Raw genomic sequence first — 19,349 nt, forward strand, 5'->3', positions numbered from 1 at the left:
CTACACCGCCGCAACTAACCAAACGCTCACACCAACACCAACACGCGCCACACAGTAGGGTACCTGCGTGTGTCGAAGATGCTCAGGATTGTGGCCTGTTCAGGGAACCGCACTGGGCTGGGGGGATCCCGCAGGCGCGCCCTGCTGTACCAATAAAGGCGTGGTCCTTTGTCATCCACGAGCATGGAGCCACTTGTGGGCGTGTCACTGATGCGACATTGCTCCGACGGCGGTTGTTGTTTTGCGGGCGCTTGGATTCGACCTGGCTGCATCGCAAGCGTGACCCACTGCATGGTGCACTGTGCCACTTCTCAGGCCTTGCCGGTGCTGGATTGGGAACTTACCAGTGCTCACTTGTGTGCTGGTGCAGCCCATGATCTCCTTCGGCGTGCAGGCCGTTTGCGTATCGGGCTCAGACAGAGCCGTGCTCAGCTATATAAACTGAGTAGCCCAGCGACTGACCCAGCTTGCCACAGGCACGCGGTGTCCATGCCTGCCTCTCGCGGCTGTTAGAGATGCTAAGTGCTGCGGGGTAATGGGGCTAGTGGTGACTGGTGGTGAATGCCAGTAAGTGCTGGTGGTCTGTGCCCTTCTGCGGACGGCTGGGCTTGGGCTGCGTTAGTTGTGCTCCATGTTAGGTGTACGACCGTTGGGCTGTGGTGCGGCGCTGCCGGCGGCCTGCCAAACATGCAAGTGATGCAACGTCTGGAACCCATTAACTCCTTAATACCCACCTCGACTGGCTTTCAGCATGGCGTGGGTTGCCACGGCCTCTGCACCTGCCACCTGGATAGTGGGCCAACTGGGTCCTGGCCCGCCAAGCATGCGCCGTATGTACGAACCTCCAGAGCCCTCCAGAGCCCTCCAGAGCCCTCCAGAGCCCTTAGCTAGAGCCCTCCAGGGCCCTTCAGAGCCCTTCAGAGGCTTGTGCAGATCCCTCCAGAGGCTGAGCGGCTCTGAAACAGCCTGTGTTGGGAATGCCAGACCACCCTCAATGCAGCAGGAAGCCGCTTTGTAGCTCTGGCTGCCTGAGGAGGACCTGAGCCCCAATGTCTACCGTAAATTCAGGAAGGGCATAAATTGAATTCTCAACACTGGGCACGCGCACACGCAAGCATAGCGACAGGTCAGAAGCTCGGCTGCTTTGTGCGAGGGGCTGACGCAACGGGCTTGCAGCCGGATTTGGATCGGGTTGACTATTACACGAATCAGCTGGTCTCCGCCTCACAGTCGCTGACCCTTCCGGCCAGGATCCGCATTGTAGCTGCTTCGCCTGTGCCAACGCATAGCGCCATCCAGACACTTGATGCATTGCACGCCCGCCCCGGCGCGCTGTGGGCACCTGGTTCTGCTAAGCAGGGCTACGCACGCATGACGCACGGTGATTTGGGCAACGGCTGACGCCGTGACGCCGATGATGAGAGTGATATGGTATTGGTGGCAAGAGGTGCTATCAGCAGGGCCTCTGGAGGTGTGCGAGACGAGAAAACCAGACACCGAGAATGTGAGACACGGTGTGCGACAGCAGTGGCACGGGGCGTGCGTGAGGCGGCTGCCCTGCCGCTGCCTGACGTGGACGGGCCCCAAGTGACAAGCAACACGAGGGCAGTGGGAGCGGCGCCGCTGCCGTTGTGGGAGGGGTCGCGCGCTGCACCCACGAGTGTGGCGCTGGCGGCTGTGCCGTCTTGCGCCGCCTGGCCACCTGCCAACACGCCCGGATGGAGCCCGCGATAGATACGGTCAGAAGAGACTCAGCTGGCGGAGGATGTTTTCGCCAAGGTGGCGGCCCACTCCATCACGCTGGCGAAGGCGGTGTAGTGTGACAGCCGCGCCGTCCTGGCCAAGGTGGGCAGCAAGTGCCTGGGCCTCGCGCGCAGCACCAGCGACGGCGCCAGACGTGACGGCATCAGCGGCAGTGGGCTCAGCGCCAAGAGCGGCCTGCTGGCCGCAGAGGCGCAGCCAGCTGCGGAGAGTGGCAGCGACGAGGAGGCCCCTCCCGATACCGCCTTGGCGCGCTGCAACAACGGCGGTATCAGGTCTGCCGCATCGCGGCGGCCTGCTGCGATATCCAGGGCGCCGAGATCCACCTGCGCCGACACGGGCGCATCCAACTGTGTAATCTCCCGGCGGGCCCTGTCGCTGCTTGGCCTGCTGGGCGACGTTCGCGACACCCGCACCACGTTCTACCACGCCAACGGCGCGGAGGAGCGCGCCAAGCGCAAAGTCAGGGTGGTGGTGTGCCTGCCCGGTCTGACTCGGACTGTGGAGATGTTTTGTGTCAGACGCCGCGAACTACGACGTGCTGCTGGGTAACGACTTCCTGGGCCCTATCCGCGCAGATATCAGCTACAGCCGCAGTGTGCTCGAGTACGACGGCAACGAGGGCGGCCGCCACACCGTCCCTGTGATCATCACCCGCGGCGAGCTGCTGGACCTGCTGACGCCGCTTGACGTTCACGTGGCGTCAGGCCGCTTCAGCAGCGGAAGGGCGCGGTCGAATGTGCTGACTCCGGGCGGCAGCCCTGGGCCGCCGGGTTTGCTGAATGCAGCCGCCGCATCTGCCACAGTGGCGGAGTCAGCAACGACGACCACGGCGGCTTGCCGGCGGCAGCACTTTGCCGACAGCAGCTAGCTGCTCATGCAGGAGGCAGCCGGACCTCCGACACTGCCAGTGGCGGCGGCAGCGGTCGGTGACAACGGTGGCAGCGGCGGCGGTGGCGGCGGCACGCTCCGGCACCTGACCGTGCGCAACGAGTCGCCGCCCCCGCCTGACAACACTTGTGTGGAGCAGTCAAAGAGGCGGCGCCACCTGGGCGAGCTGTGGGAGCGGCAAGCCACCCGGCGTGCCCCACAGCACCGTCTGCATCAGCCGCCCAGCCGGGCGCGCCCGCAAGCCCCGGACTAGCCGCCGGCTACACGAGGGCAGACGGCGTTGGACGCGACAGCGCTGACTGAGTTCAAGTTTGGTCCGATGGCTGCCAAAACAGCAGCGCTGATTTTCTTCTTTATGCACACAATAGGCCTGCTGATTCGCGGCACTTGCGGGACTGTGTGGGTAAGTGGGATGGCAGGTTTGGGGCAGGTTTGGGGCGGCAGGTCGGTTTGGAGATGATGACACGGGATGACACGGGATGACACAGGGCGGTTTGGAGATGATACGGGGTGACACACGGGATGACACATGGGATGACACACGCCCTGTTTGCATGTTGAACTGCAGGGCCGCGACGCCAACTCGGCTACAAACATGCGGCACGCGCTGATGGAGATGCTGCTTGGCAAACCGCGGCCTGCAGCCCTGCGACCTGCTGGCGGCGGTGGCGGTGCAGGGCCTGGCGGCGGCGGTGGCGGTGGCGGTGGCGGTGGCGGTGGCGGTGGCGGCGGTGCAGGGCCTGGAGACGGCGGTGGCGGCGGCGGTGGCACCGCGCCTACCGGCGGCAACAGCAGCGGCCACGGCGTTGGGCCCGGTGGTGGTGGCGGCACGGGCGGCCCTGGGCCCAGCGGCAGTGGCGGCGCACATGTTCGGAGCAGAGGGGGCGGGCAAGGCCACGTGGAGGAGGACAGCGCGGCGCCGCCTTCAAAGCGGCGCCGGCGCGCAGGTTGAGACCTGCCGGTGTTGTCTGGTTAGCGACCTGTGCTGACGAGCATGGCGTAGCAGGCAGTCGGCTGCAGCGGCAGGGGTGTTTTCCTTGCTGTCTGGTTGGCCTGCTGCCTGCTGCACTAGTGCTTGATAGCTGGGCGCGACTGGGCACATATGGCGGGCGGTGCCTGTACAAACCGACCCCGGCTATGTCCGGGAGATGAGGCTAGTATCGGAACCTTCGGCCTCAGACGGAGGACGTGGCGTGGCGGCACAGCCCACTTTTCCCTTGCAAGGGAGAGCCACCTCTTCTTGTCTTCTTTATGCACACAATAGGCCTGCTGATTCGCGGCACTTGCGTTTGTGTGTTTGACGTGCAGAGGGACATTGGGGCGGGGGCAGCCAAGGCATCGAGCATGTGCACTCGCGCACACTCCTTTTCCTGGCTTGTTCCAGCCCTCTGGTGGCTCCAGGACGTTATTCTGGCTGTGGTATGCTTTTGGAAATTGCGGCGTTTGCAGGGGGGGGGTAGGATCTTCCGAAACAGACCCCATGCCTCAAATGGATAGAGCTCAACGAGAAAATCACGAATCCGCTTTCAAAATCGAAAATGGGTTTCTGGGTGCAAAGTTATGGATGCGAATTACAATTGAAGGGACAGTCCGACAAGCGGGGGCACACCGTACCCACGCCGCGAGGGACCGTCTCCGGCCCAGAGAGAAACACCCACCCCCTGGTTGACTGCCGACCTTCATAGCGTTACGCGCATGAGTCGAAGCCAAGCCGAAGCCCGCCAAAGCCCCACCGCAAAGTTATGACCCCTCAAAGTGGCCGGTCGGTCGGTCGGTCGGGGGTCCCAAGAGGTTTTGCACAGGTTCGTGCCAAGTTTTGTTCCTAGCGCTTCTGTCCTGCAGCACGCGGCGCAATGGGTGCAGCTCAACGATGCGTGCGTAGGTATACCCCAGACTCAGCACACGTGCATAGTTTGGGGCAGTTTGGGGAGCGGCATGTCGGCATTTTGGGAGATGCCTGGGGAACTGGTCAGGGACAGGCCGGTGCCGGCCGGGTTTTGCATGCATGAACGTGTCAGCACATTTCGTATCATCAAGTAACATTGAAGTAAGCCGTTGCATAGCAGGCCAGTCTATCAGGATACTTGTCGGCAGCCGGGCCACATGTCCACATGTCCACATGTCGGTCGGTCAAAGTGTGTTCCCAAGGCGGATCATCAAACATAGCGATAGAGCTCACCGAGAGCAGTCAATTGGCACCAACCTGACAAAAAACTAAGGGGTTCTGAGGGGGTTTTGGGGGGTCGTACGGCAGGGGGGGTCGGTCGGTCGGTCGGTCGGGGGGTCCGGGAGGTTTTGTGGCATGGGGTCAAAAAAGTTTGTTCCTACCCCCCCCCCTGGCGTTTGCATGGAGTAGCTCAGGCGCTGCATGGGGGTCGTCACATGGGGCAGCGGTGGGCGGCAGCTGAGCCGCAGCCAAGCCAGGCCAAGAGCCCATGCAGGAGCCGCGCGGGCGCCCTGGCTAGGCATAGTCGTCACTGGGGGCCAGAAAGACTAGTGAGAACCCGGCACTCTGTGTAAACTTACCACGAGTAATTGACAAGCAACAAATCTTGCTCATACCGGATGAACAGATTCCCAGCCCAGAGGGCTCTTCTGCTGATAGCGACTCTGTCAGCAAGTCTGCTAAGCTTCCAGCGCTCAGCGCAACAGTGATTGAGATATGGGCCTTCGGCCACAGTTTCCCCCCTCCCCGCGGGCAACACTCCGTGCCCCGGGCGTCGGCACGTCTGGTCGCATCGGACCTCGTCTTCGTGACCCGTCAACCCTAGCGACGCGGCCCTGCGGTATCATACGTACCCAAGCTACGTATATCGGCAGCTACAAGCGCCTGGACGCGCACCGACGAGCCTCGCGAGTCTTCGGTCAAGGACGTCGAGACCGGCCAAGGCTTCCCGACCCCTCCGTCAAGGCTTCGGCTATCAAGACCTGACTACACGACACTCGTGTGCAAGTCAAGGCTATTCTGAGACTCCCATCACGTCAGCGACGCGAAGACCGACAACTTGACATCGATTCAAGACCGGCTTCACTGGGTCAACGCTTCGAGTAGTTCGAAAGTTTCAACAAGACCTTCGGACTACATACGAGCCCAGCCCAAGAACAACTGACAGAGTCTTGAGATTCCGATTCATTCTGGGCTGTCAAGCCAGTCCAAAAGGCTTGCAGCAGCCAAGCTGTACATATCTTAGGGGGAAGGGAGCTGAGTGAGACAGCACCCACGGCGCCAGTTGCTTGGATTCTTGCATCGGCTTGACACGTTTCGTGCCATTGCTCACAGGTCTCCCTTGCTTCGGCGCATTCCCGCCGGCTTGGAGCGACCCGGCCCTCACGGCCTCTCGCCCAGCCAACTATATTTATCCTGACCGCCAACGACGATTTAGTAAAGCTATTCAAGACCGCAGGCAGCTGCTGCTGGGAGAAGCTCCGCTGCAGTCAGCCCGACACATTCGCGCTGCAGAAGGCGTCCTCCCCAGCGATAAGGGGGCCGCCCGCGCGGAGTCGCGACAGCATCACCACGTCATCCGGCGGGTCCTTCAACTTTGGCCTTGGCAACTTTTACCTGCGCAAGGTGATCCTCAACGTCTCCAACTGTCGCAACCTGGGTGCTCGGGCGAAACCTGAGCGACACGCCCAACACCAGCATTCAAGGCTGCGCGGCCGCTACTATGGCAGTGTGAGCTATCCCAAGCGCGTGCAGTGAGTTGCCCTGCAGAATGGGTACACCACCAACCAGTACGTGCTTGAGTGCCGAGCCTGCTTTATGACTCCTGACAACCAGTGGACCCCTCTCAGATGAGTCCTACTTCGATACCTTTCCCTTCCGCCCGCGGATTGGCGATAGCGGACTGACCAAGACGCTGGGATTCGCAGATCCACACCCCATCGACCGCCCGCTCTACCCGCACTTCAAGACGCGCGCGGGGACGTGTCATCGAGTGCCGAGAAGCGAAACAACGTGGCAGCGCGACCGACCAGTACAGCGTGCCGATGGGGTCTGAACTTCACTCAAAGCGAACAAGAGTAAATTCTAAATTACTTAGCGATGGCTTTATTGATGGTATCGCGACTACTGATGTCACTATGAACTGAGAGGTTTCGGCCGAGTTTCCTTTGAGTTTCCGCCGAGTTTCCTCTGAGTTTCTGTGCCTCGCTCCTTTCGCCCCTCAGCACTGCGCCGCCCCCCTTTCAAGGCAGCCCTAGCAGCCCCGATTGCATTCCCGTGTGCACCACAGCTCCCATTGCCATCCTGGTCGCGGCGGGGGTCGGCTGGCGCCGCGCCTGCCGCGCCCGTCACCCTCACTCCTCAGTCGCGTGTGCCCCGCAGCCCAAATGCAGCTGATGGAAAGGCGCAGCCCCATGCATCCCATCTGAGTTTACACGCAGCTCACACGCAGCTTCCCAACCAGCACCGCGCCAAACTGTGAGCGCCCACTCGCGCGCCACGCCAACAGCCAGCTACCATCCCTGAGCTCCACCGTACGCTTGTGCGCTCCTGTCGCTTCGCAGCCGGCTTCCCGCGCACTTCCAGCTCCCAGCCGTACAGCTACCCGACTCATGCCAACGACCCGTGTGCGTGCCCCCAGGCTCGGCAGCTTCCCAGCCGGCCCATCGTACAACTACCAGCTCCCGGCAAACGCACGGCTGAGGGGGTTGGGTGCCGTACACGAGTTAGTTGGGGGGTAGTCGGAGCTGTCCTAGAACATACATTATACTATTTTTTGGGCTGAGCCCCCCCAGCGAAGCGTTCCAGGGGGGGGCGAAGCCCCCCAGGAACACCCCTGTCCGTGGCTGCGTGGCTGCGTGGCTGGTGCGTCGGCAAAACATAGCATACTGGCGCAAACCGCGACTGCTACGTATTAGTATTTGTTAATGCCTATTGCATGTAAATAGGTGGCAGGGAAAATTCGGGCGGAGCGAGAAGTGCCTTCGCGGTCCATGGACAATTGACTTTCGCGAGGTCGCGAGGAAAGCATCCGGTGCCCGCTGATATGCAGTCTCTAAGGCAAATATGTTGGCGGCAAGCAAAGCGGGGAAGTATATCGAAAGTTTTGAGCGACTTGCTGAGCCATGCCTGCTAACGCGCCAGAATGCCGAGAAGCCCCGAGGTCGCCCCCGCCCCGCGCCCAGCCCTTTGAGCGTGGGGCGCCGGGGAGGTGTTGAGTATGGCAGGAGGCGAAAGAAATGCTTGGGGTGTTTGGGAGCGTGACAAGGCACGCATGCGTGGCGCGGGAAATCCCGCACGGCCCCAACCCGAGTGTCCCTAGCCGATGCGCCTGCGCGTCGTAGCGGCATGGAGGCTCTGACGGGGCGTTGCACGCCTATTAGCTCCCAAGCGTACGGGGGCTCAGCCCATTTTCCAGCTGTACAAAGCTGACACCCCTTGTTCGTGTACGGCACCCCCACCCCCCTCAGCCGTACAGGTCCTGGTACCTTCCTCCAAGTTTTGACTGGGTTTCCCTTGAGTTTCGGTGCCCCGCTCCTTTCGCCCCACAGCGCGGCGCCGCCCCCGCCGCGCCAGTTTCAGTGCAGCCGCCCCCCGCCGCGCCGGTCAGCCGCAGCCGCGTGTGAGCTCTGATGCAGCTCGATCGTAGGTAGGAAGACTGACACGCCGCACCGGTGCACGCAGTGCACCGCACGCGGCCATGTCCTCACCTGGCTGGATCACATCCCATCACATCCCATCACATCCCACACGCCACTTCTCAGCGCGGCGGGGACGGCTGGCGCCGCCCCGCCGCGCCAGTTACAGTGCAGTCCGTGTGAATCCCGTGTGCAGCCCAGATGCAGCTGATGGGAAGGCGCAGCCCCATGCATCCCATCTGAGTTTACTCTCCGCAGCTGTAACACACGAAGCAGTTTACAAGCAGCTCACACGCAGCTTCCCAGCCGGCACCACACGCAACTGCCAGCTCCCACTCGTGCGCCACGCCAACAGCCAGCTACCATCCCTGAGCTCCACCGTACGCTTGTGCGCTCCTGTCGCTTCGCAGCCGGTCTCCCGCGCAACTTCCAGCTCCCAGCCGTACAGCTACCCGACTCATGCCAACGACCCGTGTGCGTGCCCCCAGGCTCGGCAGCTTCCCAGCCGGCCCACCGTACAACTACCAGCTCCCAGCCGCGGCAGCTACCGACACCCAACCCAGCTCCTGTACGGCTAAGGGGGGTGGGGGTGCCGTACACGAGTTAGTTGGGCGTTAGTTGGGCGTTAGTTGGAGCTGTCCCAGGATGAAGGTTTATCTTTTTTTTGGGCTGAGCCCCCTGAGCGAAGCGATCCAGGGGGAGGCGAAGCCCCCCAGGATCGCCCCTGCGTTCCCCCTGGCGCACCTGCACTCGCAGCGAGAGCCACTCCCTTGAATGCCGCCACGGCTGCAGCACGCCACCAAACATGGCGCGTGCTGCTGCGAAGCGGCTGCATGTATGGTGGGGAGCCCGCGCCGATCCCTGCGGACCAGGCCTCCTCGCGAGCGGCACGTTCAATGGTGAACCGGTTAATGGGGGTGTCAATCTGCGCGACCTCGTCGAGAGGCCGAAGTCGCGCAGATTGTTCGGGGGGCTGCAGGAAGCGGCCCCCCACGCCGCAGCGCTACAGAAATACAGTTGCAGACGCCGGCGCGCCAGACTCAGCTCACACGCACATGGATGCGGATTACAATTGAAGGCCAAGCGGGGGCACGCCGTACGCACATGCATGCAAGCGCAATCTGCGATTGATTGCCTTGTGCACTCACGCACGCAGGCCCTGGGCGTTTGCCGCATCTCAGCCAGAGCTGAGGCGACGCCCGGGTGCAAAGGCAGTTGCCTCCAGAGTCCGGTCCAGCCAAGTAACACGCACCAAACAACTATCTGCGTTGCAGCAAACGGCATTGAAATGGCAGCGGGCGTGAGTGGCAGCCGCAACAGCGGCGTTCTCGGCAGTCGAGGTAAGACGCGGCCCTAGGAGCGGCTGAGCTGCATGCGTGGGGCTTGCAACGACGCGTGAAGCAAAGCTGAGTCTCGGTGGAAACCGCTACGAGGCTAAATCATGTAAACTTGAAGGAGTCGCGGGTCGGCCCGGAAGTCGGCTAGGGCCGGCTACCTGTCAATGCGAGGTCGTCTCCACGCCCGGCCCAGGGCCCATCCGTTTCCTGCTTCGGAAGCGGTGGCCGCGCACGCAAGTTTTCCCCAACTGGCATGCTTGTCGCGTGTGCTGTAGTGTCTATGGCTTGCCGCTTGGGCCGTGCAAGCTGGTCTGCATGCTACGTCCGGCGCACCCACCTACCGCAGGCTAGTGCTTGGCCCTGATGCGCCACGACACGCAGGCTACACAGTGCCTAGGGCGCACCTGTCCTGCGAACTTCGACTTGCAGGGCTTTGCCACGCCACATACTGCATGCTTAAGCAGTTACAATGTTTCTTCTCTGGGTTTGCGTGCCGCAAGTATCACTCCCACTCACTGGCTTCCCTCAACAAGGCCAACTCCAATCCGGGGTGTGATGCTCACAGGAAACACGCTAATCAAAAAGCTTCGTGCCACATTCCAAACATTCGAGCACGCACACGCTAGATACGATAACCAACAGTAGGACGAACCAACAACCGACCGGGCATAGCAGTCCTGCAACTGCATGGACCATGCCTGCCCGTCCTTGGCGAAGGCAAACACCTCGCCTCGGACTGCAGCTCTTCACATGTACAGTAATGCAGCTCAAGGCCCGTCATGCTGTGCAAAAAAGCCCGCCCGTTGTAAATCTTACATCTGTCCAGCTACAGCAAAACGATAAGCCAACCATGCCCAATCTTACGGCGAATGGTTTCACAGCACGTCAACGGACGAGCGACCGACGTTCTCAGATGTCAACTGAGGCACAGGCCAACGCTGCAGCGCCCACAGCTCACACCGCCAGCGCCTTGCGGGCCGCGCGCCTAGCGCTGCGGCAGCGGCGGCGAAAGCTGCTTACCACAGGCCAATGACCTTCCACCAGGCGCCGCCAATGCCCAGCCACACGGCCAGGTAGAAGATGGACAGGATGAAGCCAAACTTCAGCCAGTCGCCCTGTGTGTGTGTGTGTGTGTGTTTGTGTGTGTGTGTGTGTGTGTGTGTGTGTGTGTGTGTGTGTGTGTGTGTGTGTGTGTGTGTGTGTGTGCAACACCCGTTGGGGGACAGGGCTGGACAGTAGCAGCGGCACGTGCACGCAGCCAATGACTCTGTATAAGGAGGCGTGGAGGCGTGGAACAGGCAAGGGGCCAAACCATATGCCTGCTATCTTCCGCGCGCTGCGTACCCATACCCTATTTCAAGCACGACCCCGTTCTTGCCCCACCCACAGCCAACCACCAGCTCCCTTCCTTCACTATCTAAGCCTGCCCCCACCAACCGCCTCACGCCCGGCCCTGGCCACCCGTACCTGAGGCACGTAGCCGGCGCCAAAGTACGGCGGCGCGGAGCCGATGCCGTAGGTGGTGAGGCAGCCCATCAGGTTGGACAGCTGGCCCAGAGCAATGGCCGCCAGCATGGGCGGCGTGCCACAGGCGGTGGCAACCGCCAGGAAGGCGGTGTACATGGCGCCGATGTGCGCGGCACCCGAGGCGAAGAAGTAGTGCGAGTAGAAGTACAGCAGCACCACAATGCCGAAGGCGCCCTGGGAGGTGGTGGGAAGGGATAGCGCGGGAGACGGGATTGAAGGCAGGAGGGTGTATACTAGGGCCGAGGGCAGGCGCGGCGAGGGCAGGCGCGGCGTGTGCGTGCGCTGCACTGCAAGCCCTGCAAGGTCCACTCCACAGACTCCACAGGCCCTCGAGGCCCCGGCTCAAAGGCCCGTGTCCTGCTTGCCCCGCCACCGCCCTGCAGCCACCCTTCCGCATTGCCTCACCTGCCAGCCCAGGCCCAGGCCGCCCACGATGTTGACCACCGAGGTGGACAGCCACGGGATGAAGCCGTACTTGTTGAGCGCGGCCGCCATGGCGATCAGCGCCGCGAACCAGGTGAGGGTGTCCCAGGCCGCGTTGTTGTTCAGGCACTCCTTCCAGTTGGTCACGTTGGTCACCTGAGAGAGGCGGAAACGGGTTGGCGGTGGGTTGGCAGCAGCGAGGCGAAGGGTGGGCATGCACGTACGAAAGCTGGGAGTTTGGCAGGCCGTGGCGAAACCGCCCACGTCCGCATGCTGTAGAATCTTGTGCCGGCCTGTTTCCGGTCGGTGCTCCTCACCGGCTGCCCCTTCACTTCGTGCCATTACAGCTCGTGAAACCTTCACAACCACATTCGCCGCTCTCTTTCCGCCCGTCACTCACCAGCAGGATGAACAGACCGACGATGGCGGCGGCCACGGCGTTGACACCGATGGAGCCACCGAAGATCCACAGGGCCACGGTGATGGCGAAGGCACCTGCGGGGTAAGGGATTGGACAGAGTGGCACGTCAGCACGTGCGCTGGACAAAGCTCTGCCACTTCCTACTGCCAGCAAGTGCCGAGCTACATACTGCCCGCGGAAGACCCTTGGCCCAGGCTACCTCGCAGGCCGCATCAGCCCCACAGTCCTGCTTCAAGCATACACCAGACACACACGCATGCGCACGCACCGGCGGTGATGACCTCGTTGGTGCTCATGGGGCCCAGCTTGGCCAGCTCCTTGGCGGCGGTGGCGGGAGCGTCAGGAGTGTCCTTCACCTGTGGGTGTATACGACGTAGGTGAGGGACGCATAAGGCGAGAGGACAGCCTAGCGCGTAAGGACCGTGGCTGCGCGGGGATGCTTGCCTGTTCGCAAACAGAAGCGACTCCCCACAAATTGTCTGCGCCCCTACTGCACTCAGATCATAGCGCGCCTGCGCCTTCCGCCCTTCGCGAGCCACATCCCATTTGCATGACCGGTTGTTCCAGTCCCATTCCCCCAATGTTCCGCTGCCCACATCCCGCACGTACCTCGGGCGGGTACAGGGCGTACAGGATGAGCGGCACGCAGATGAGGCACACGATGCCGGGCACCAGGCCCGCCAGGGCCCAGGTGCCCCAGCTGATGTTGATGCCGGCGGAGGCGGCCAGGTTCACGGCCAGTGGGTTGGCGGCCATGGCGGTGATGAACATGGCGGACGACACCGTGGTAGTCTGGCGGCATTGGAGAGTGGCGCGATACGGTTCAGTGGCAAGTGGAAATAGGCAAGCCGGTGCATGCGGTGATCTGGTGCGACTCCCCTCGTCGCCTCGACGCACCGGACCTCCTCAGCCCATAATGTCCACTTGGTCCACTGCCCGACGCCATGCCTGCCCAGCGCCTTAAATCCCTTCTCCATCTGGTTTCTAAACGCTAAGGCAACCGGTGCATATGCTGCGGTGCCCTGCAGACTGAACCCCACGATAATCCGACCCAGACCAGCGGATATCCTCAGCCAGCCAGTGCGGACTGCTTCCCCCACTGCCTGACACCATGCACGACCACCGCCCAATTCCCGGCGCCACCCAGTGCCAAAAGCAAACCGCTACCTATTCCCTTTCCCTCCCGCTCCATTCCCCCAGGCCGGCGCCCACCTGGAAGCAGGTGGTCATGACGTATGCGCCCATCTTCTTGGCGGTGCCCTTCTCCGGGTCGGAGCCGCAGGCCAGGCACAGCGCCTTGGCCAGCGGGAAGAAGATGCCGCCGGCGCGTGCCGCCACCGAGGGGATGGCGGGCGACAGCAGAGCCTCAGCAAACACCAGAGCGTAGGTCAGGCCCAGCGTGGTCTTGCCCAGCGCGCCCACAATCATGTAGGCGATGCGGTTGCCCAGACCCGACTTGATGAAGCCGCCGGCCAGGAAGTAGGCGATGGCGATCAGCCAGCTGTGGGCGAGGGCAGAGAAGGGAGGAACCGGGAGGGGTTGGGAGGAGGTGAAGGGCGTGTGCGCTGGACGAGCCGCACGCGCAGCTGCAAGCATGACCCGAGGTGCGCGGAACCCCAGAGCCCTGGACTATGAAGGAAACAACGCCCACATACACGCGAGTTACATGGCTATAAAAGGGAGTCGCAGGCGAGATGGCGGTCAACGGCCCCGAAAAAGCGAGCGTGTGCGTCGGCACTTACGGGATCTCTGAAGCGAAAGCGCTGAACGCCTCGGCAAAGGTCAGCACCTTCGTGATCATGGCAGCGCCCAGGCCGATGATGGCGACCGCGCCCAGCGGCAGCGGCGTAGTGATGATGCCCACGATAGTGCCTGCACGCAGTAGCCATGCGCGAGCGAACGATTAGCCCACGGGAATGACAGTAGTAAATCATACACCGTTGCGGATAGCGCAGCCTGAAAGCGCTCTGGGATGCAAGGTAGACCTTTCGATGCTCACCGATGAAGACCGCCAGCAGGTGCCAGGCCTTGGCCGTCACGCCCGCGGGGGGCGGGATGAACCACAGGGCAGTAGCAACGCCCACGCAGATGGCCAGGTCCTTCATGTTGGCACCCCACTTAAAGGCGGGCTTCGCGGGAGCCGGGGCAGGGGACGATGCGGCCTGAGCGACCACATTCAGCGAGCGCCGACCAACAGTAGTGGTCTTCTGGTGCACACGGTTGTGCAGAGGCAGCGCGGACATGCCAACCACGCTGCGAAGAGCAGGCGCGGTCGCGGAAGCGCGGAATGCCGCAGGTGCGGGCGCAACCTTGCGCTGCTGGGTGGGCAGGCCGGCGCGCAGGCCCTGCGCCCTCAGGAGAGTGGCCATGGCTCACAGAACAAGTCCTTGTCTCGGAAAAGTTCCCCGATGCGAGTCTCTTGGCGCGCCCTTCCCGCGTCGCCTATTGCTAGTAGGCAACCACGCCCAAGTATGTATGCCGCAGCGCACTACGGTAACAATCAAGAGGAAGTGCGCCGAGGAGGCAAAGTTGCGCGATTTGCGGGTTGATTGCATCGTGCAAGCCCCAAACGCTGACCCATCCAATCGCAATTTCATGTATACATGATGGTCGGCTACTGTTTGCACAACAGTGGAGCTGCCGAACAAAGAAGTCAGTTTCTTGCGTGCAACATCCACGCGCGACAACCCTGCACCGTCGCGTGCACGCATGGCTGTGCCCTTGTAAATGAGGTGGCCGATGAAATGAAACATGCGAGGGTTGCACTTGGGGGCCAGGGGATGGCTGGAGGCCGCCGAGGTCTAGGGTTGCGGCCCCACCGCGGCTCTGAGTCGGCCACGCGACGCCGGGCGTCTTGCGCGGGTTCCCTGACACGGCGGACAGGAGAATGTTGACTACCCCTTCAAAATGCCATCGTGGCAATGGCCCCCGGCAATCGAGTGCACGGCCAGTCCCTTTTGGTGTAGCGTGGACCAATCAACGCTGTGGGCTTCGCACACACCCAGGCGATGCCCTTGTTGGCCTTTGCTTGATACACACAACTGTCCACACCACGATGTAATGTTCCTTCCAGCACAACGCCGGTGTTGCAGCACACAACCAAGACGCCGCTTCACTGTGTCCCCGTGTCCTAGCAACCCGATCTGGGCGCTGTCTCGGAGAGAGGCGTCCACTCGTCCAGCCAGCGCCCCGGTAAACCTCCCATACTACTGTCCCTTCTTGTAATGTCGCATCCATACTACATCTCATATCCCCCGGCTGGGTGGTGGCGCTGGGTATACGTGCAGGTACTTTCTCTCCTGCGGTTTGCTTGCGTGGCGTGGCACGGTGGCAGTCTGCCACTGCGCTTTTTTAGTTGTGTGTGGTTACAAGGTGGTGAGCACGACGTGCATTCCTGTCCTTGTAGAAACCTAGGCCCGGGCCGGGGGGCCCTTATATATAACGCCTGCAACACTTATATATATGCAGCTAGTTTGGTCCCCGAATGGGGGTGCTTATGCTCCTGTGCTCCCAAATGGAATCTAGTAACGCGGCTAACCTGGCTGGGTCCGCATTCTGCATGACGGCCTGCATTCCGCCTGTAAAATCGATCTCGCTACCCAAACGCAACTGGTCGTAGGCCGTACACCGCATGAGCACATGATTCTCATCTTCGACTTCATTTGCAACACATAGCGGGCAAATCCTCTCCTCCCTAGGTCGTCCATAGGCGCGGTTGGCAGTAAGCGGCCAGCAGCATAGGCGGAACCTCATCAAGGCCTTGTGGTGCGCAACTGGTATAAATGCTCTACTGTGCCCTTGCATGGTCAGTGGTGCCGCTCCTTCCGCACACAGCCCCATCCAATGCTTGTACTTGCTCATCTGCACGCCTGGTTGCTTGTTGTCTGATGGGAAAGTGCTTGGCTCAGACTGCAGCCGCTCGTGCTTCCACGCCTTCATTAGACTCTCTCGAAAGGCGGATACTATTTGCCCTTCAGGCAGCGGGCTACCTGCTCGGCTCTCCTCCCTTTCCGGCCTGATCATGTGCATACGGCCTTGCCATACGTCTACGCCATGCGCTGAGATAAAACGGAAAAGCCGTGCACACCACCCATCTCCCTCTGGGTGTACTAACGCGTCTTGTACTTCATCAATTAGTGCATCGTGAGCTAGGCTATCCTTCTGCACGGCAATCCTGTTGTAGAATCCAATGCAAAGCTTGGCGAAAAAGAAATGGAGTGGTAGTTGTGCTAATTCAGCAAACAGCAGGCGATGCGATGGTCGCTTCGCACCCACTGTCATCCTCATGTACTGCACTTGTAATTTGACGGCCTCGTCTTTCAGGCATGCTTCAAACGGTCCGTGCGCCAGGTTATTGCTGTCACGCCGCCGCGGTGGTGGGCCGCCGTCCAGCATTTCCGCTAATACGTCGGGTCCCCACACTTCACAACCATATGCTAGGATGGAGCGAATTTGCACCTCAAAACAACGCATGCGTATGTCGGGGGAGAAAATCCTCAAACGGTTTAATCTATTAGTAAGCGCGTACATAGCACGCCGCGCAGCCTCACATAGCGTCTCTCTGCAGGCGGCAAAAGCACGTCCAGGGCCGTAGACTAGTCCCAGATACCGTGCCTTGTCCACCGCAGGGATGGGCTGCCCTGCCAGCCGCAGCCCACTGCACTCATCGTTCAATCTACGACGCTCCTGGTCGTCTGAAGTGAACACCAGACGTTCACACTTTGCGACGTTTGCTTTCATACCAAATGCTTCGCAGAAAGTATCCACAAGTGACAACAGGTGCCGCATACGCTCAGGGGTGGTGGCTAGCAGCGAAACATCGTCAGCGTACATTAGGAGCGACAGCTTCTTACCGTTTAACTCAGGGGTTCCCGCTGTGCTTGCAGTGTCCAACCAGTCCTCGTGCGCATTAATATACTCTGCCAAAGTTTCAATAAAGAGCCCGAACAGCTCTGTGCTCAGTGGGCACCCTTGCTTGACTCCTTGCGTTGCCTCAAAAGCAGCGCTCAGTTTGCCATCGGCTTTAACCGTCATCATGACCTTTTCATATGCGGCTTGTATGGCCTCCAACAGCCGCCCTGACACGCCCTTTTCCCGCAGCCGTAGCCACAAGAGGGGGCGCGGCACCTTGTCAAACGCCTTCTCAAAATCAATCTGTACAACAATCATTGGTGGTGCTCCTGCACGTGTGTGCTTTGTCACCAGGTGCCTCCACTTGAACAACTCGCCTGCTCGTGCTAGCCTGTTCAGAAGGATAGATGCATAACACTTAGCCAACGCTCCGCCTACTGCAATGCCCCTGTAGTTGCCGGGCGTCTTCACATCGCCCTTTCTCTTGTAAATTGGCGTCAGCACTGTGGTTGTGAACTGTTCCGGAAAACTTTCATCTCCGTCTTGCGCCCGCCAGATGCGGTTAAACAACACTTCTAGAACAGGTGCTACCCGGTTCACCGGCGGGATGGGGGGGGTCTGCCCTGGGGTCTCCCTGCGTCTTTGCGTACTTGTAGCATTCCGATGGCGCGGCTTCCGTGCCTGGGGCCTTGCCATTCGGTAGCCTCTCTAGAGCATGAGTCACTTCGTCTATCGAGATATCGCTGTTCAATATGCTATCTAACTCAGCCCATTCCTCGTCATCATACATCGAATCTCGCCAGCCATCTTCGTCACAGCAGTACGCCAGTAAACGCTTTGCAGCGCTGTCGTCAACTGTTCCTGCCCCATCATTCAGTAGCCGTGCAAAGTGATGACGGAAGCCATCTGCCGTGATGGGGGATTTGCTCGTGCACCGCTCCTCAATCATCTTCCACAGTGCTTTAGCGTCGGCTCTGCACCGTGCTACCCTATCCCGCATCACTTGCGCATCATGGGCGGCTCTAGCCCTGCGTTTTGCGCGGCAGTACACTGATCTCGCGGCCCGCATCGCTTCCCACCTTTCTCCTTCCTTCACAACTGGTTTGCCAAGCGCTACTTTCGCCTGGACGAGCCTCCCTCCTGAGGGGGGGGAGGATAACTGGATAAGAATGCCGGATTCTTACCCCATCACCGACATCTTCAGAGCTTATCTAGGGCGTTACGCATGTACTTGTAGTTTTATCAAACGTAGCACTATGCGGCTCACACATGCCATCACAAACACAACGCAGCGTGGGAATTCCATGTGCGCGTCCTGACGTGGACATGTCGGCACATGTCCCCACAGGTCGACACACGCGCTTCTACATGGCGGGACCCTCGAGCGCTAATGCACGCTGTTCATGAAACACAGAACGGGGTATGGAACGGGGTTCTGGGGGGCTGGGTCCGTGGAGCCGGGTCGAGACTCGAGAGAATTTCCAAGCATTGAATCCTGCGTGCAGAAATCGCAGCACTGGCCTGGATGGCACAGCGCGATAGAGCCCCAGAGGCCAGAGGCGCGAGTGTAGCACTTGCGGGGGATTGGGTTATGGCACTTGTGGGAGACGGGGGAGGATGGAGACAAAGCTTACAGCCATGACAATGCATGGGACCCATCGATGTTTTCTGGGAAGGACCGAAGCAGGATTGAATCCGGTTGGTACTTGTCCTCTCGAGTACCCGCTTCTCTCCTGGTTTCCCTGGTGTGGTGCTGACTCAACACCGCTGCCGCCACCTGGAAAGCGCTGCATGCGGCACAGGCGCCCTGCAGTCCCGTCCCAACCCGTGCTCTTGCTCCCGATGCCGTTGAGAGCAGGGGTTCCCCTGGTTGAGAGGCCTCGCCCGTGCCCTCACGCCCTATGAGCCAAGCCATTGGTGGTGTTGAGAAACACCGGACTTTTTTGGTTGATTGCAGGTTGACAACTTGCTACAGGAGCCGCTTAGGCGGTCTCCTCGCCCTTGCCGCCCTTGGTCTTCTTTGGCAGCAGCACGGCGTGGATGTTGGGCAGCACACCGCCCGAAGCAATGGTCACCTCGCCCAGCAGCTTGCCCAGCTCCTCGTCGTTGCGGATGGCCAGCTGGATGTGGCGGGGCACGATGCGGTTCTTCTTGTTGTCGCGAGCGGCGTTGCCGGCCAGCTCCAGCACCTCAGCGGTAAGGTACTCCAGCACAGCGGCCAGGTACACGGGCGCGCCGGCACCAATGCGCTCGGCGTACTTGCCCTTCTTCAGATAGCGCGCAATGCGGCCCACGGGGAACTGCAGGCCGGCCTTGGCGCTGCGGCTCACGGCCTTCTTGCCGGAGGTCTTGCCCTTGCCGCGACCAGCCATTGTATCGAGTGGGGGGTTCTTGGAGAACGAAGTAATAAGGTTTGAATGTGCGTGTTGAGAGCGTTGTAATTATAGCGCTACCATCCCCTGTGTTTATATGCAGCAGGCCCGAAACGAAGCGCCTCGCCCTGGCCAGCCGGTCAACGCAGTCAACGCTCCTGGGCGGTTGGGTCAAACAACCGC

The 19,349-nt window shown here is 61.0% G+C and overlaps 3 protein-coding genes across 3 annotated transcripts; 1 reads left to right on the forward strand and 2 right to left on the reverse strand.

Annotated features, from left to right (window-relative positions):
- Positions 1 to 5,233: 5,233 nt before the first annotated feature.
- On the forward strand, positions 5,234 to 6,785 carry CHLRE_17g713305v5 (uncharacterized protein). The gene is made up of 3 exons (XM_043072123.1): positions 5,234 to 6,019; positions 6,224 to 6,387; positions 6,448 to 6,785. Exons 2-3 carry the CDS (start codon positions 6,369 to 6,371, stop codon positions 6,651 to 6,653), a joined length of 225 nt encoding a protein of 74 aa, XP_042914582.1. The 5' UTR covers positions 5,234 to 6,019; positions 6,224 to 6,368; the 3' UTR covers positions 6,654 to 6,785.
- A 3,239-nt stretch (positions 6,786 to 10,024) lies between these two features.
- On the reverse strand, positions 10,025 to 14,553 carry CHLRE_17g713350v5 (uncharacterized protein). Its single transcript, XM_001700358.2, has 9 exons — positions 13,943 to 14,553; positions 13,686 to 13,815; positions 13,156 to 13,444; positions 12,553 to 12,735; positions 12,212 to 12,299; positions 11,923 to 12,017; positions 11,505 to 11,678; positions 11,040 to 11,273; positions 10,025 to 10,687 (listed from the first exon to the last, which is right to left on the reverse strand). Exons 1-9 carry the CDS (start codon positions 14,310 to 14,312, stop codon positions 10,589 to 10,591), a joined length of 1,662 nt encoding a protein of 553 aa, XP_001700410.1. The 5' UTR covers positions 14,313 to 14,553; the 3' UTR covers positions 10,025 to 10,588.
- A 3,859-nt stretch (positions 14,554 to 18,412) lies between these two features.
- CHLRE_17g713400v5 (uncharacterized protein) lies at positions 18,413 to 19,223 on the reverse strand. The gene has a single exon (XM_001697768.2). It carries the CDS (start codon positions 19,164 to 19,166, stop codon positions 18,777 to 18,779), a length of 390 nt encoding a protein of 129 aa, XP_001697820.2. The 5' UTR covers positions 19,167 to 19,223; the 3' UTR covers positions 18,413 to 18,776.
- Positions 19,224 to 19,349: the final 126 nt, after the last annotated feature.

Source organism: Chlamydomonas reinhardtii, chromosome 17 (genome assembly GCF_000002595.2).
Source record: "Chlamydomonas reinhardtii strain CC-503 cw92 mt+ chromosome 17, whole genome shotgun sequence".
In the NCBI taxonomy this organism is placed as follows: domain Eukaryota; kingdom Viridiplantae; phylum Chlorophyta; class Chlorophyceae; order Chlamydomonadales; family Chlamydomonadaceae; genus Chlamydomonas; species Chlamydomonas reinhardtii.